The sequence below is a fragment of the Alligator sinensis genome, unplaced genomic scaffold (assembly GCF_000455745.1).
Source record: "Alligator sinensis unplaced genomic scaffold, ASM45574v1 scaffold722_1, whole genome shotgun sequence".
NCBI lineage: Eukaryota > Metazoa > Chordata > Crocodylia > Alligatoridae > Alligator > Alligator sinensis.
The window spans coordinates 1,401,863-1,417,077 of NW_005842345.1; the positions used below are offsets into that span (position 1 = coordinate 1,401,863).

At 48.6% G+C, this 15,215-nt stretch overlaps 1 protein-coding gene across 1 annotated transcript; it reads right to left on the minus strand.

Annotated features, from left to right (window-relative positions):
- Positions 1–586: 586 nt before the first annotated feature.
- On the minus strand, positions 587–13,399 carry TNFRSF10B (TNF receptor superfamily member 10b). Its single transcript, XM_014522393.2, has 10 exons — positions 12,879–13,399; positions 8,179–8,320; positions 7,579–7,710; positions 6,636–6,750; positions 6,376–6,464; positions 5,995–6,090; positions 5,164–5,189; positions 4,518–4,694; positions 3,389–3,467; positions 587–2,238 (listed from the first exon to the last, which is right to left on the minus strand). Exons 1-10 carry the CDS (start codon positions 12,882–12,884, stop codon positions 1,913–1,915), a joined length of 1,188 nt encoding a protein of 395 aa, XP_014377879.2. The 5' UTR covers positions 12,885–13,399; the 3' UTR covers positions 587–1,912.
- Positions 13,400–15,215: the final 1,816 nt, after the last annotated feature.

The window sequence follows — 15,215 nt, forward strand, 5'->3', positions numbered from 1 at the left end:
ATCCGTTCCCAGCAAGACCAACATCCTGGATCCAAAGGGAGGGGGCAGGGAAAAGCTGCTCGAGTTTGCCGCTACCCCCAGTGGGACCACTACCATCTGTGCCAAATAGGACTGAAGGCATCTTCTTCAGTAAAGCCAGACTTTTGTTAATAGTGTCCTGTAGCTCTTCTCATGGACTCAAATGGCTGCAAGCCAGAATAGGGTCCAAATGGTATGTTGACATAGGTGACTGTATGAAGATGCTGACAAACAAATTGAGACAATTGAATTCTAGTTGCACACAAAATGAAAGGCGGGGGGGTGGGGGGTGATCCCCAGGACACATGCAGACACTGGCTTCCTCGTGCCAAGTCTGCCCAAGGGGAAGATAATCTAGTCTGACCACACAGGAAACGGAGTCTGGGCCTCCAGTGAAGGACAGAATAGCTTCAATGAAGTCAGAGCCATGTAGACTGAGGCCTTGCCCTTGTCCCTAGGGTTTAGCTATGGCAGCAGCATTTCAGAACAATGGAGGGACTAGGGGAGGGAAGGGGGTGCAGAAAAAAAGGGGAGAGCAAGCAGTAGTACAATTTTTTTTTAAGTTTATTCTTCCTTCATAAAGATTTGTACAAACCACTCTACTGGCTGGTTCACACTGCTGTACAAAAAGGCAAAAAACACATGCATAGTAAAAAAGGAGGAGGAGTCTTATTTTTATATTAAGCTTTTAAAGTTAAGTTTTTACAGCTACTAATAAATATATAAATACTGAGAATATGTTCTTCCATTTAAAAACAAACAAGCAAATTAGCCATGACATGAGGAGATGTTGGCAGGGTGGAGGGGGAAGACTTCAAGTATGAGCATCCTCCGAGAGATGCTGGATGAGGGGAAGCACCTGTTTCTCAATGCTGAGGATAAGGCATCTGTGGCTGCCAGGATGATGCCCATATGGCTTTTGGAGGAGGGAAGGTGGGTAGCTGGCTGATCCTGAGGTACAACAACAAGTCACTTCACAGATAAGAAGTCCCTGAACTATGTACTAAGAGAAAACTGATGCCTGGATGAAGTTCCTCATTCATCCAGAGGACGGATGGATGACCCATGACCATAGTCCAAGTGCACTTGCTTTTCCCTTCTCTGAGGTAAGGAAGGTTTAGCACCTCCACCGTGCAGGCATTGAGCAAAGAGGACAGCAACTTGCTCAAGGTCACTCATGAAGTCTGTGGCGAAGCAGGAACTGAACCCATCTCTCAAGTGCTTTTTTGAGCACCTGCCACTGATGATCCTGCACCTCTGTGGGGTTTAGCATCCTTCAAAAAAGGAACACAATGCCTGTGGGCCATAGTCTGCGTACCAGTGGGGAAGGTAGTAATCTTCCCCTCCCATGAACCCCAGTCCAACCCTCACATCCCAGCTCTAGCCTTACAGGAAGGGGAGCTTATCTATAGCTAAAATGTACAGCAGGTAAACAGTTTTCAGAAAGCAAGAGTCCAGCTAAAGCTTGCCTGGCACAGATTTATTTAGGCAATGGCTATGCCCAGCTGGCTGCGATCTGAGACTCGCAGAGCCTGAAGCTATCCCACAGCAATAGGAGAGATACAGACTACAGGTTGTAGTCTGAGCCATCAGAGGGACCCCAGAGAGATTCCAGTTCTGGACTTAGCGTTAGCAGCAGGAGAGGACTTCTGCCAAATGTCAACAGCAGTCCACAAGGCTGTGACCATGTGGTACCAATGCCCAAAGAAGAGATCCCAGTAGTTCCTTGCAACAATTTGTTAGAGTTGTTGTGCAAGTAGAAATCCCTTCGGAGCATTTCCTCTACCTCAGGACGTCTGCAGTAGCTTGCAATCTACCGCCAGGCATCTGACTAACTCCAGCTCCTCTTCCCAGAAGATCTCTGGGCACGAGGGACCCATGGCTTCAGAGGTACTTATGAAGAGACAATCCCATCTGCTTCTGGGCTTGCGTCTTCATACTTGTAAAGACCATACTGAATAAGTTTGTTGCAAACTGATTGTGCAACGCCCCTGAGATGGATCCTGTCCAGCGTCTCCAGCAATGTGTTCACAGAGGATCCTGTGCCCTCTTTGTTCAGCCAGGTGGTCAACATCTGCACATACTGCTCCAGCAGTGAATCCCCACCAATCTTCTCAGCCATCATAATTTCATTTTCCGAGAGGTGAAGTTTTCTGCCAAATCTTTTCCAGTCCTTGTAGGGCACTTCTTCCGCAAAGACGTCAAAGGACCTGCGCAGAGCTGGGGAAAAGAAACCCAAGTCATAACCATCTTATAAGAACAGAGGGCGTGGGGATACTGGAAGAGACCTCCCAGTCATGTCCTCCGGTGAGACAGTTCCCAGAGTCCACCATGCCACCAGGAGTAACCCTTATCCCTTCCAAAAGCAGCCCCAGAAAGTTCTGGCTGTGTGGTGCTACTGCATGACAAAGCAAGGCAATTCCACACACCCCCACCCCTCCCCTCGATTGCCTGCCAGTAGTCAGATCATGACCTAGAAATCACAGAAAAATCAAGGGTCGGAAGGGACCTCAGGAGGTCATCTAGTCCAATCCTGTGAACAAAGTAGAACCATCCCCAGCTATATTAGCCCAGTCAAGGCTTTGTCAGGCCAGGTCTTAAAAACCTCCAAGGATGGAGCTTCCACCACTTCCCTGGGTAACCTGTTGCAGTGGTTTATTACCCTCCTTGTGAGAAAGTTCTTCCCAATATCTAACCTAAACTTTCCTTGCTGCAACTTGAAACCATTTCTCCTTCTTCTGTCATCTGCCACCACAGAGAACAGTCCAGCTCAATCCTCTTTGGAACCACCCTGCAGGTAGCTGAAGGCCGCTATTAAATCCCCTCTCTCTTCACTAGACTAAGCCTGGGCATCATCCACCTTTATCACTGGAAGATTCTGTTAAGGGGGTCCAACTGCACCACTGCACCCTCCCTAGACGCACCTCTGCCTACAGCCCATCACCAACACAGATCCAACCCACAGGGATTCGCAGCCCCAGTCTTACCCGTGTCACCCTTTAGACAAGGTAACAAGTGAGCTGGGGTAGTCTATGCCCCCCACCCCTTTCTAACTGCATCAGGAAAGGTCACCAGGCCGTGGCTACTTGGTCCCAGAGAGCCATGCCCAAAAGGACCCTCATACAGTTCCCTTCATCTCCTGGTACTTTGCCTACTAGGCCAAAAAACAAAAACAAAAAACAACAACAACAAAACCCACACACACACACAGCTGGAGGGTCACTCCCCATCCAAAGAAGTGGGAGAAGTGCCAACATGCTGTGAAGGTTCAGCTATAAAACAGAATTGTGGACTGGAAGGTTTTCCATAGTCCCTCCCAGTTCCTAGTACAAAGCAGTGGACAAGTCACAAGCCTATATACTCCACTTACTCTCTATCTGGTCATCTCCCTCCACTGGAACCAGATTCTTCCGCCCCTTCACCTCAGGTGCTGTACTTGTCTGTACCACCTAGAAGGATGAAGCCACATACAGTATTCTGGTCATGACATATGTTGTGTAAGACACCAGCTACCATTAAGCAACAGAGAAGGGGACTCCCCCTTCTTTCCCTTGTAATACTGAGACATGAATGAGATTTCTTCTGTATGGTTTGCTCTCCCTGCAAGATCCACACAAGATGGCTGTTCAAAGATCATCCACTGAACCTGGAGACAGGCCATGGTCATAGAAAAGAGTAGAGATGGAAGGGACCCCTAGAGGTCATCTAGTTCAGCCTCCTGCCAGAGGCAGCATCATCCCCATCCAAACTACCCCAAACAAATCCTTGCCTGTCACAGTCACAAGACCCAACACCCCACGCTGTCACAAGTAAAGCAGGAGGACAAGCGTAGGCAATATTCTGCTGCTGCAAGGGTGGTTAAAAAAAAAAAAACCCAAACAAACCATGAAAGTGCCAAGGAAGAAAGCCATGCCCCCAGCTACAGAGGAAAGCTCAAAACCCCAGCAGACCATACTAAAAAAGTCAGAGCACGGGGTAAAATTCCTTCCTGATCCTAACTGTAGTAATCAGTCTGACCCTGAGCAGAGGGGCAAAACCCTCTACATCCCCAACCCTTTTCTCTCATAGATGGAGATGGCAGGTCCCTGACCCTTCAGGGGATAGGGAAGCTAACCCACAGACAAGCCTACGGTATCAGGCATTTTACCATCAGATATCCTAGGATTACAGCCAAAGGGGGCCATCACAAAATGCTGTCAGCACCAGCACTTAACTCCTTTCCACACATATGGTGAAATACTGTGCTGTTTACACTTGATTAAGCCATGGCAGAGATTTCTGCCTTCCTAAAAAGCTTGCCACCTGCACTGAACCATTCTGACCAAAAGCAATGTCAGCAGGTGTTGGGAGAAGTGGGGGGCTCATCAAAACCCCCAACTCACAATTGGAGTCCAAATTCAGCCCTAGAATTAGGAAAGGAAGTCTACTGTGCAAGTCATTCAGTAAAAGAGCACCAGCATGTGTGTATATAGGTGGGTGCGCACACACTATTTTGTTACCTCCAGCTCTGAGTGGCTGGCCTCTGCCACTGGTCCCATAGGGCCCAGTTGACCAGCCTGCTCCTGTGGAACTAGCAGCTTATGCTGGGACTCCCAATCCATCTTTTGATTCCTGTGGTTGTCCAGAGTTCCTTGATTCCTCCTTGTGCTGTTTGTCAGCCGCAATAGGATCTTGGACTGAAGAGGAGAGACAACACCAGTCCTTTCTAGTCAGAAGTATTAAAGTTGAGAGCTCTAGGCTTCTTTACCATCCGAGTCTCCAGAGTCTGGAATAGACTCCCCCCAAAATGGTGCAAGCACCTTCTCTGGATACCTTTAAGAAGAGCTTGGACATGTAAGCGTATCTTGCTGGGGTGATCGGGGCGGGGGGGCGGGCGGCTGGACCCAATGATAATCTTGAGATCCCTTCCAGCCCTAATGTCTGTGAAATCTTCCATGGGATAAGGAAGAACTGGGGCTATTAGAGCATTAATTCTGCCAAGACTAGAGCTCCTCTCCCATACACTCCCAAAATGCTCTTGGAAACCCTGAAGTAGCTTCCTTCATTTCAGTCAAAATAACCAGGCAGAGCAATCCCTGCACATCTACAATCAAGATGCAATTATACCCCACCTCTCCCCAGAAAGCACAGTAGCACAACCCTCACCTTTAAGTCAAAAGATTTCTCATCATCTGGAAGAGAAGAAAAGGCCCATTAGCAGACTTCACCCGCAACAAGGCTGGCCCCATTCTGCCAAGCCTCCAGTCTTCCCCTTGCTTCTCTTTTCTGGGCAGACGAGACGAGGGCAATAGACTGCCGTAAAGGATGGACTCAGTCATTTTCACCCTCCCCAAAGTCCCACCTGGGAGGATCCTGTCTAGAGTAGTCGCCCAAAACACCAGCAACAGTGGGCCAAGTCATCTTCTTCACAACATCAGGGTCATCCCTGATTTTTGTTACGGTGCAAGAAGAGCACATGACCATTGACACCAACCCTTGTCAGTACATGCAGGTTCCCAGGATATGGTGGTAGCTTTTAGGAAGTGGAAAGTACTGGTGTCAAGTGTCCAAGGGCTCAATGAAATCAAATGGAGCTGCACTCATTTAAACCAGTGGAGGCTTTAGCCAACTATTTACAACAGGGTATTAGGTGTGGGGATTTACAAGTGTCACTCCTGTCCTCCTGGCAGCCAGAGCAGTGTGAAAGATCAAAAGTTCAGTCCAGCTGTAGCACTGTTAAGGCTAGACCATTGGTTAAAGCAGATTCAGGGCTCTCTGTGATCTTCAAGCACCATCTGATTGGCTCGAAAACTGGCAGACTGACCACAGAAGCTAGTGGTGAAAGCTTTGCATTATCCAGCCAACAGATCCTAAGTTCCTTCCCACCAGAGACTTTGCAGTCCATTTCCCACTGTCAGAATTTAGCTTCCAGCCTCTCATTTCATATGCACCCCACTCTGCCCTTTGCTCACACCTATACCTGTGCCCACCTCTTACCCGAAGAGCAGCAATACCGAACTGCCAGCACAACCAGGACTATGACGACTATAGTTGGAAACACAGCAATACCAGTAACCAAGCCTACAGAATTACCTGCAAAAGAACGAAACAAACTGAGAATGCTCCAAGAGCTTTGGATGGAAGCAAGAATCAAGAGGAGAGCCCCTCCCACCTCCGATACCCCAGATGCAAGAATCAAAATTCTCCTCTCATCCAACAATTTGGCCCATCTCACTTCTCTTACCACTGTGGATTAGGATTCAGGCCTGAACTTCTCCCTTTACTTTTCAAGTCAAGGAGTTAACTAGTAAGCTACCATGCTTGCTCCTGAAGGCTTCTGCTCCTAGCCCCCTTTTCCCAATTGCCCTCTGGTCTTACCCTGTGCAGGAGGGGGCACGATGGAGTGGCTGCACTGTATATCACTATATGGCGTGCAAGATTTCACCACCTCTCCTCCTTTGGGGCAACTAGGAAAGAGACAGAAGTGAATTAGTACTTGGCAGGTGGACCAGCCAGCATGGGATAGCCATACTTACACATTCTATTGCCTTCAGCTGTACTGTGGATCAGGACTGGGAAGGTCCTGCTCCAGCCCCAAGCCCCTCTTCCCTCTATGCAGCATGACAAGTAGCTCTCACCTGGTTCGGCACTTGTGGCACATTTCACAGGGCTGATCTGGGGTGCAGTAGGTGCCATTCTTGCAGGCACACTCCCTGTCGCTGGTGCTGGTGCATGGTCTCACCTCCACCTGGTCTACCACACACAGGAGAACATGCCTGGTTAGAGCCCCTTCACCCCCACCAAGGTGGAACAAGCCTGGCTGGAAGGAGCTGTGGGGGGCCTTTCCTGCACTACTGGGTTTCACCTCAGCTTGGACCAAGGAACTGATCCCTCCATAAGGCTTTAAAAAAAAAAAAAACAAAACCCAAAAACTGCAACACACTCACAGAAAGACACTAACTCACTTGCCTTCAGAGTCACCCATCCCCTGCATGCATCCATTCCCACAGTCCTATACCCCAGGAGTGACAGCACTTCTGTTAGCCTGATCTTTAAGTTACAAGTGGACCATGCCTCTGCCCAGCCACTGCCAGCCAGCCAGCCAGCCAGTTCCTTAAGCTAAAGTCTATGCTCTACTGCAGAAGGTCTCAAGTTCAAGCCCTGGTTCAATGTCCCAGTGCAGTGAGCCATGCTGCTGTATGAGCAAAATGAAAAGCCATTAGTGCCTGCACACACCAGAGCAAGGGGCTAAGGCCTACACAGCTTTCCAGAAAACAAATACCCACCCTGCTGTGATGGTAAGCAGGTGTTGTAGACAAGACACATTCCTCTGCCCGTCATCCAGAAAGTTAGTCTGTCCAGTGGGAGAGACTCCTCTATTAAAATATATTACGGCAGCACCTTATAGCCCCAAACAGGAACTAGGACCCAACCCCACTGGTACCAAGCTGACATGCAGTCCCTTTCCCAAAGGGGCTTACAATCCCTCCATGGTTCATCCTACACTACTACAGTGAATGAAGTGTGGTAGAAGACTGCCCCCTGCCGGATGAAAACCCTTAGTTTCAATTTCCTTATTACCTCCCCTGCAGGCACGGCAAGAGAAGCATGTCTTGAACTCATTGGAGTAGGCCATGTATTCAAAGCCTTCTTTACATGGAAGGCACATCGCAGAACCATCAGGATTAGCACAGTGCTCCTTAACATAGTGACCTGCAGGCAAGGAGGAAGAGAAATGGCACATTAGATGGAGAGATGCAGCAAAGAGCATCTGCCCAGAAGGAAAGGGTGGTGTTTGCATGCTAAAAGTGGTATCTGCTTTCACTCAATTTAGAGGTGGCAAACCACCAATAAAAGAAAACCTGAGACTCTGCAAGCCCCCCATATACAGCCAGACAACAAGCCCAAGATGAGGGTTTCAAGACAGCATCCCACTGTAATAACACTTGCTTACCCCAGCTCTCATCCATGTGTGGTTTCCCATCAGAAAAAGGAGGGGTGAGAGCAGGATTGGAAAGGGAAGTCTCTCGAACGGTATAGGTAAGTGAAGAGGAGACAGGAATGAAAGGGTATTGTCATTCCACGGATAGTGATGGAACAGACAGGCAAGAGGAAAGGATAGAGTTGTGCCCCAAGAACAAGAAAGAGCAGAGCAGAGAACTAGCCTGGGGAACACAATACCTCTAGGGCACCGTTTGCAACGAAGTCTACCATCAACGAAGTAGAAGTCCAAGTCTGGAGTAGTTGGTCTCGAGGCAGCAGCGTCCACCCTGGATCCTTCTGCATCCCGTATCCTCAACACGCTTGCTGACTTGGCCTTATGCTGGAAACAGAGAGCAACTGTTTAAGTCTAAAAACTGCCAAGAATACTTGAGCCAAGGCAGCAGCATCAGGGTGGAGGAAAAAAGGCTGGTAACTTCTGTATTGAGATGGGAGTAGACAGCTTGGAACTCTCTGCACCTATAGAGAAATAGGGACTAGTGGCCACAGCAGTGGCCACCAGCTTGCTATGCAACCTGCACAAGTTAAACCTTTAATGCCTTTGGGTCCAAGTCCTGGACCAGGAACATCCTATTAGCACACAGCCTGGCAGAGTAAATAGTTTCTCATATCCAGGACCTCATCCCTTAAGAGACCAAAAGTAGAAGACAACAGTCATGGCACCTAAGGTTGAAACAGGCTGGCATTTCAGAGGGAGCTGGCAGGTCAAGGAGGATGAAGGCAAAATACCAGTTTTGAGCTTTGGCTAGGAAGAGGTCATCTGGTGACTGTGTAGTTCCCCCTCTAATCCAGGTTCTGCCCCTTCCCGTGTGCTGGAACTCTGCTCAGACAGGGACTATGGACAGTGTGTCTCAAACTGGGAGGGAAACTATGGAGTCAAGGGAGATCTGCACCTATTTTTTGCTTAGGGGATAACAGGCATGTCTACAGAGCTGAGAGTTTGTAAGAGGGAAAAGACCTCTCAGTGCTCTGAGGCCCCTGAACACAGGGAAATAGAAGAGGAATCAAAATCTCTGTCCATTCTCTCCCCCAATTTTTGTCCTGTAGCAGACAGCAATTTTGTAGCATTCAGGAAGGAAAAGTCAGACAAGATTTGAGGATTGCATCACAAGGAAAACACCAGGTTGCTTGGCAGGATTCACTCTTCAAATCTTGTGGTTTTCCAGAGGACACATTCAAATCTTGAGCACTTGCTAACTTTGAGTTGTTCCTGTTCTCTGCTCCAAATTCCTCTTCTCTGCTCCAGTGGGGTGTGGTAGATGCACTGGAGGATTCAGTGTGGCATAGACAAATTGGATGACTGGGCCAAAGGAAATCTCATGGGGTTCAACAAGGACAGGTGCAACGTCCTGCAACTAGGATGGAAAAATCCCATTAATCAGGACAAGCTAGAAACTGACTGGTTAGGAAGCAGCTCTGCAGAAAGAGGACCTATGGGTTACAGGGAACAATAAGGTGAATTTGAGTCAGCGGTGTGCCCTTGTTGCCAAGAAGGGTAACAGCATACTGGGCCGCATTGTAGGTGCATTGCCAGCAATCAAAGGAAGTAATTATTCCACTCTATTCTGCATTGGCAAGGCCACATCTGGAGTCCCATGTCCAGTTTTGGGCCCCTCACTATGGAAAGTACGTGGACAAGTTGGAGAGAGTCCAGTGGAGAACAACGAAAATGGTGAGGGAGCTGGGACACATGACTTGTGAGGAGAGACTGAGGGAGCTGGGTTTACTTAGTCTACAAAAAAGAAGACTATGGGGGGATTTAATAGCAGCTTTCAACTCCCTGAAGGGGGGTTCAAAAGAGGACGGAGCTGGACTGTTCTCAATGGTGGCAGATGACAAAACAAGGAGCAATCGGCTCAAGAGGCAGCAAGGGAGGTTTAGGTTGGATATTAGGAAGAACTTGAACAGGTCACCCTGAGAGGTGGTGGAAGCTCCCTCCTCGGAGGTTTTTAAAACCAGCTAGACAAAGCTTTGGCTGGGATGATCCAGTTGGGACTGGTCCTGCTTTGAGCAGGGGGTGGGACTAGAAGATGGTCTCCTGAGGTCTTCTCCAACCCTCATTTTCTATGATTGTGACCCTGAAATGCACTGCTTATTTCCTCCAGTTTAACAGGCATCAATTGGCTATTAGCTCAGCTCACAATATCTGCTCACCTGACAAGCGGACTTCAGCCACTCTAACGTCACAGAAATTAAACATCACCCGAGTCACCTTAGCCAGAGCTCTGATTAGTTGCTGTTTACACCAGAGAACCCTTTCCATTTCTGGAGTGAGGATACCCATTCCCGCCCCTCCCTTAAACGTAGTTATTTCTTCAGCAAGACCTTTCCACTCAGCAACTTTCACCAGACCAGGAAGTGTTCCTGCAGGCACAGAAGTGGGGGCAGAAAAACAGGTGCAGAGAAATCCACTTTCCTCAACTTCCAGACCCTTGGGGTTATCCAATTTGCAGAGCGAGATGTGTACTTGCTCTGGAAAAGTGGGAAGCCCAAGCACAGAGACCTCTACATTTCTGATACTGCTGCCTCTTCTCCCAACAAGACGACGGTGAAAGCACTATGGTGCTACTCTCTTCTTGGAGAGGGTTTTGTTTCAGGCGGGGGGGGGGGGGGGGGGGGGGGGTTGTTTTGTATTTTTAATCTCCCTCCACTGAAATCCTCTAGGCCAGCAGTTCTTATCCTTTTTTCTACCAGGACCCATTTGTAAAGGTTAATGGCCAGTCCATACCCAATGCCCCTCATTCTCCACCTGCTGCTCCCCACCCCCAGTCCCCCAGTGTGTAGGGCATGGGGGACCCCAAGCCATCCTTGGCAGCCTGTAAGGGAAAAAGTCAGCTTCCCCCATTTTACTCCTTTAAAAGGAGAATCCATTTTTAAAATTTGTTCGTGACCCTTTTATACATTCTTGCAACCTACTTTTGGGTCACAACCCACAGGTTGAGAAACGGTGCTCTAGTCTCTGCCACTTGCCCATCTCCAAGGGGCAGGCTGGAGGTCCAATTGCTCTTTTTTAAACAGGAGCACTTGTTTAAAAGTGCTCCTGTTCACACCTGGATGAACTGGGAAAGCATTAAATTCCCACCCCCAAAAAGGCCCTTATGAACTAAGGACAGAGAAAGGGCAGGAGATGGGTTTGTGAAGGAGAAAGGAAGGGTAGTGCATCTTTGAATCAGAACGGCAGAGACAGAAGACTACTGAATCCATAGGGGACAAGTTTATTCTCCAACAGGAGACCAGAGAAAGGTGCATGGTGGGGGGTGGGCCATGCAGAGAAAAAACAAGTCTTCGTGGATTCCTGTGCTGGAAGAAGAATTGAAATGCCATCCCCGAGGTGCAACAGGCCGTGAACCTAGAAGGAATGATGCCCGAGTGCATCACAAGCCGAAAAAAACCAAAAAACCAAACAAAAAAAACTGCAGGAAAGGAGGAGATTAGAAGCACTTAGGAGGGAGTCAACACTGCTCGAACAACGCAACAGATCAGGCTATGCCGAGACCCTGCCCCTAATGCACACCCACTTTCTAGCTCCTGGATAGCATGACTACAGGAAGGCTAACAAACCGGTTTCAACAGGTCTGCCCCCAACTAAAAAGCTTCCTAAGGATGACTCAGATCCGCAAATAAATAGTCTTCAGGCCCAGCCTGGCTTCCTACCATCCAAACATGCCATCTTTTCTTCCCTCCCCCCACCCAAGTCGTTTCCAAGAACAGCAGCAGTAGAGGCACAGGATTCAAGACTTTCCACTCGTTCACCCTCAAGCAGACACCCCATTTGCAGGATGAACAAAATAAATAGCAAGGAAAAAAAAAAAGTTTACTGACAACGTCATGACATCCACACCCCGTTTGTCCAGACTGAGTTCATAATTAACTCCCCTCCCCTTAAGTTGAACCCTGCTTCAAATTAAACACCAATCTTTTGAGCTGTAAATTGCTCTTTGTCAGAGGCACCGATTATTGCAGGGGGGGGGGGTGGAAAATCCAGACAAACCACCACATTTTTGTTCACAAAGAAGCCCTCACACATGCACAACCCAGCAGAGCCCTGACATTTTAGCAGCAGTCCCATGACCTTAACAGACACAGGACAACTTCTCTCACCACTAAAATGAAGTGCATAATTGTTTTTCACTGCTGAGCTATTGCAGGCAGAAGGTAAGATACCACCTGGGAGCCCAAATGGGGAGAGCAGGAGTGCAGTTAGGCCCAAACATCTTGAAGGGCTCTCCCAGATCAGGATATCCCTTTGCAAGAAAAGCACCACCACGCACCACGGGACAGCACTCCCAACCCCTGGGGAGTAGTATACGGGATCCACTGTACCGTGTAGCCCGTCTACATCCAAGTCATGCCACCCACAGGCAACAAGCCTCATTTCCACAGCTCGGTCAGACCTTTATCTGCCTCCCAATTACAATCCTGACCACCTTTGCTGTTTGGCAGTTAGCCCACTTCCTTCCCCACAACCCCAAGGCAAGCAGCTTAGACCAGGCACAAACCAAAAGGACTGAAAATAACTCCTGGCCAGAGCTTGCATAACACAAGATAAAGCTTATCAGCACACATCACTTTCCAAGGTCAGCGCATTACATCAGCCCTCACGAGGTGAGGTGGGCCTTGCCAAAGGCAAGATGCAAACCTATTGAAGTCTGAAAAACAGTAGAAACTACCCAATCGGAAACTAAGGAGCACACATGACACCTAGCAACCTCCACAGGTTGGATTCTCCCATTATCTTCCATTTTACAGCCCAAGAGACCAAAGCAGAGGGATTTGCTCAAAGTCAAAAGCCTCTGCGGCAGAGAGATCCTTTGCCTCCGGGATCCACCACCACCTGGTCCTTGGCATTTGCAGAGACCAAGGACTTTTGATACACTTGCCTCCATCCAGCTCAGTGTTAAGGCACAAAAATGGGGTACATGGGTTAAGCTTCCTCAGTAGGAAGTGTACAAGTGTCCTTGATGCCAATGAAAATCCTTCATTAGTCTTGAATGGAAGTGGCTCACATCCTTCAGATTACAGAGCTGCTCCCATGAGCACCACACACATGCTGACATATGTCTGAGCCTGTCTGCGACCTCCAAGCTAGATGGTTATTTGCCGAGGAATCCTCCAAGTCTATGAAGCTAAAAAGCATGAGGCAGGCCTGTGCTGTGCAGCACAAGGAAGACTGTTGAGACAGAAATAAACGACAATTCAGTCATCACAAGGAAATAGTCATTATTTGGGCTAAAAATTTAAGAACGTAAAAAAAAAACAGGCCAATTAACATTTATGACCAGGGATCCTGGTTTTCCCCAGTTTAAAAAAAAAAAATCCCCAATTTTCAAATTAAAAAAAAGTAGCTCCAAATCCACATTATTACTGTGATGAAAATGAAACACCACTAATATATAGATATAGATATATGTTAGTGGCATTTTTTTTTTTTTTTTTTTTTTTAAATGAAAAAACCCACACAGGAAAGGGTGGATTTTGGGTTGCTTTTTAAAATCTGAAAATAACAAAGCATGATGACTGGAGGGGGAGAAGAGACAATTCTCCCCATCAGACAGAACCAGGATCCCTGCTTATGATATACAGCAGTGAGCATGCAAGTTGCACTCTGTCCTGCTCAGAGCACAGATGAAGTTTAAAGCAAGGAGGGGCTGGATGAATGGGAAAGCATGAGAAAATTTTCCAAGTCCCTCAGCATCAGGCTGGTCTCAGCCATTTCAGCTCACCATGCAACCTGCTCTTCAATACAGTATGGTTTGGTTACAAGGCTACGTTCTCTGCTGTCCCTCTGAGTTGGCATACACTCCTGAACCACAGCTGAGCATTTCCCCAATGCCTGCTACACTGCCATTCAAAGCTAAGCATGACAAATTGGATCAAGGCAAAGAAACCCGCAGAATGCAGTTTGGGTTACAGCAAAACACATCTGCAGCCCTGTAGGAACAAGAGTTGAAGTAGGAAACTGTCACTTCCTCCTAGCTACTACAACACGATACCAAGTTACGCACGAGTCCGACACAGCATGGTTTATCGCATTATTCGTGTGCGCAGTGCAAGATGGACCTCACCAGCATGTACCTGTACCACCCCACAGATTCACTGGTATATATACAGCATGTTTCTAGCACAGCTCTTTGACCCATTTCAAGATTTCCCCCCCTCCCCACACACACCCCTACATGCACATCAAAAACCGTACATTGCTATGGCAGGGAATTTTTAGTTCCCTTATTGCCCCTAACACGCTACACAGCATTCCTGGTTTTTTGTCATCATAAGAAGCTTGGTGCCTGGTGTGTGGAGGGTTGGCTCACCGATTTTTTTATTTTTTTTTTAAACTCTGTGTCGCATCTACATAAAATGCTTCAGGTGCAGTAGACCAACTCTATCGTGCATTAGTGCAGCAGGCAAAACCCATGTTAATGCACAATAGATTCAGTCTACTGTGCAGTAACGTCACAAAAAGATCATTTGTACTAATGCACAGTAGAGTCGATTATGGCACACTTGATGAAGGTGTAGACGCCTCCTGTTAAACCAGTAGTCTGCAATGCATGGGACTAGGCATTATAGTCCAAAAATCCCCCTTTCTTTTGGAACTGGAGAAAGTGGCGTAGCACAGCTAGAGCCTGCGGCAGGACAACCACCACCGGGGAATTCCTTCAGGGTCATGAGTTAGGGGAAAAAAACTTTGGTGCTATGAGCTCACAGAGCCAAGACCTTTCCTTTCCTTAGTCAGCGCTGCCCAAGGGACCGACGCAGCCCACACGTGACAACAGAAAAATCAAGTCCCAAACATCGCTTATTAGGCAACAGGCAGCAGGGGCTGACAGGCAACACACTCGGGACTGTGACACCAGGTCCCATCAAGACGGCATGTTTCTTCATGCCGGTCGCACAGGGGGATAAAGCAGAGGCTGGTGAAGGGCACAGCAGCCAGGGGCACAGCCTGCGGGGTCATGCCAGGCAGGGAAGATGGAGGGAGGCCAGCCAGGAGCGGGGTGGGGATCATGCCAGGCGGGGAAGAAGACGGAAGGGGGCAGCGCCACTCCAGCGGCAGGTGGTGCCCGGGCAGCTGCTCCCTCTACCCAGGCTGCTGCCAGACTCTGGTTCGGATGCCGAGCCGGCGGGGAGCCGTGCTCCGCAGCACCCGGGCCGGGGAGGGGCGAAGACGGCTCTCCGCAAGCCCTGGCATGTCCCGCCTCGCACTCACCGCGCAC

Coding starts and splice junctions, on each gene's coding strand:
- TNFRSF10B (XM_014522393.2), bottom strand. Junction 4,695..5,163: donor AGAAATCTTTTGACTTAAAG/GTGAGGGTTGTG, acceptor TCTCCTCTTCAG/TCCAAGATCCTATTGCGGCT. Junction 3,468..4,517: donor CCAGCCACTCAGAGCTGGAG/GTAACAAAATAG, acceptor TCATCCTTCTAG/GTGGTACAGACAAGTACAGC.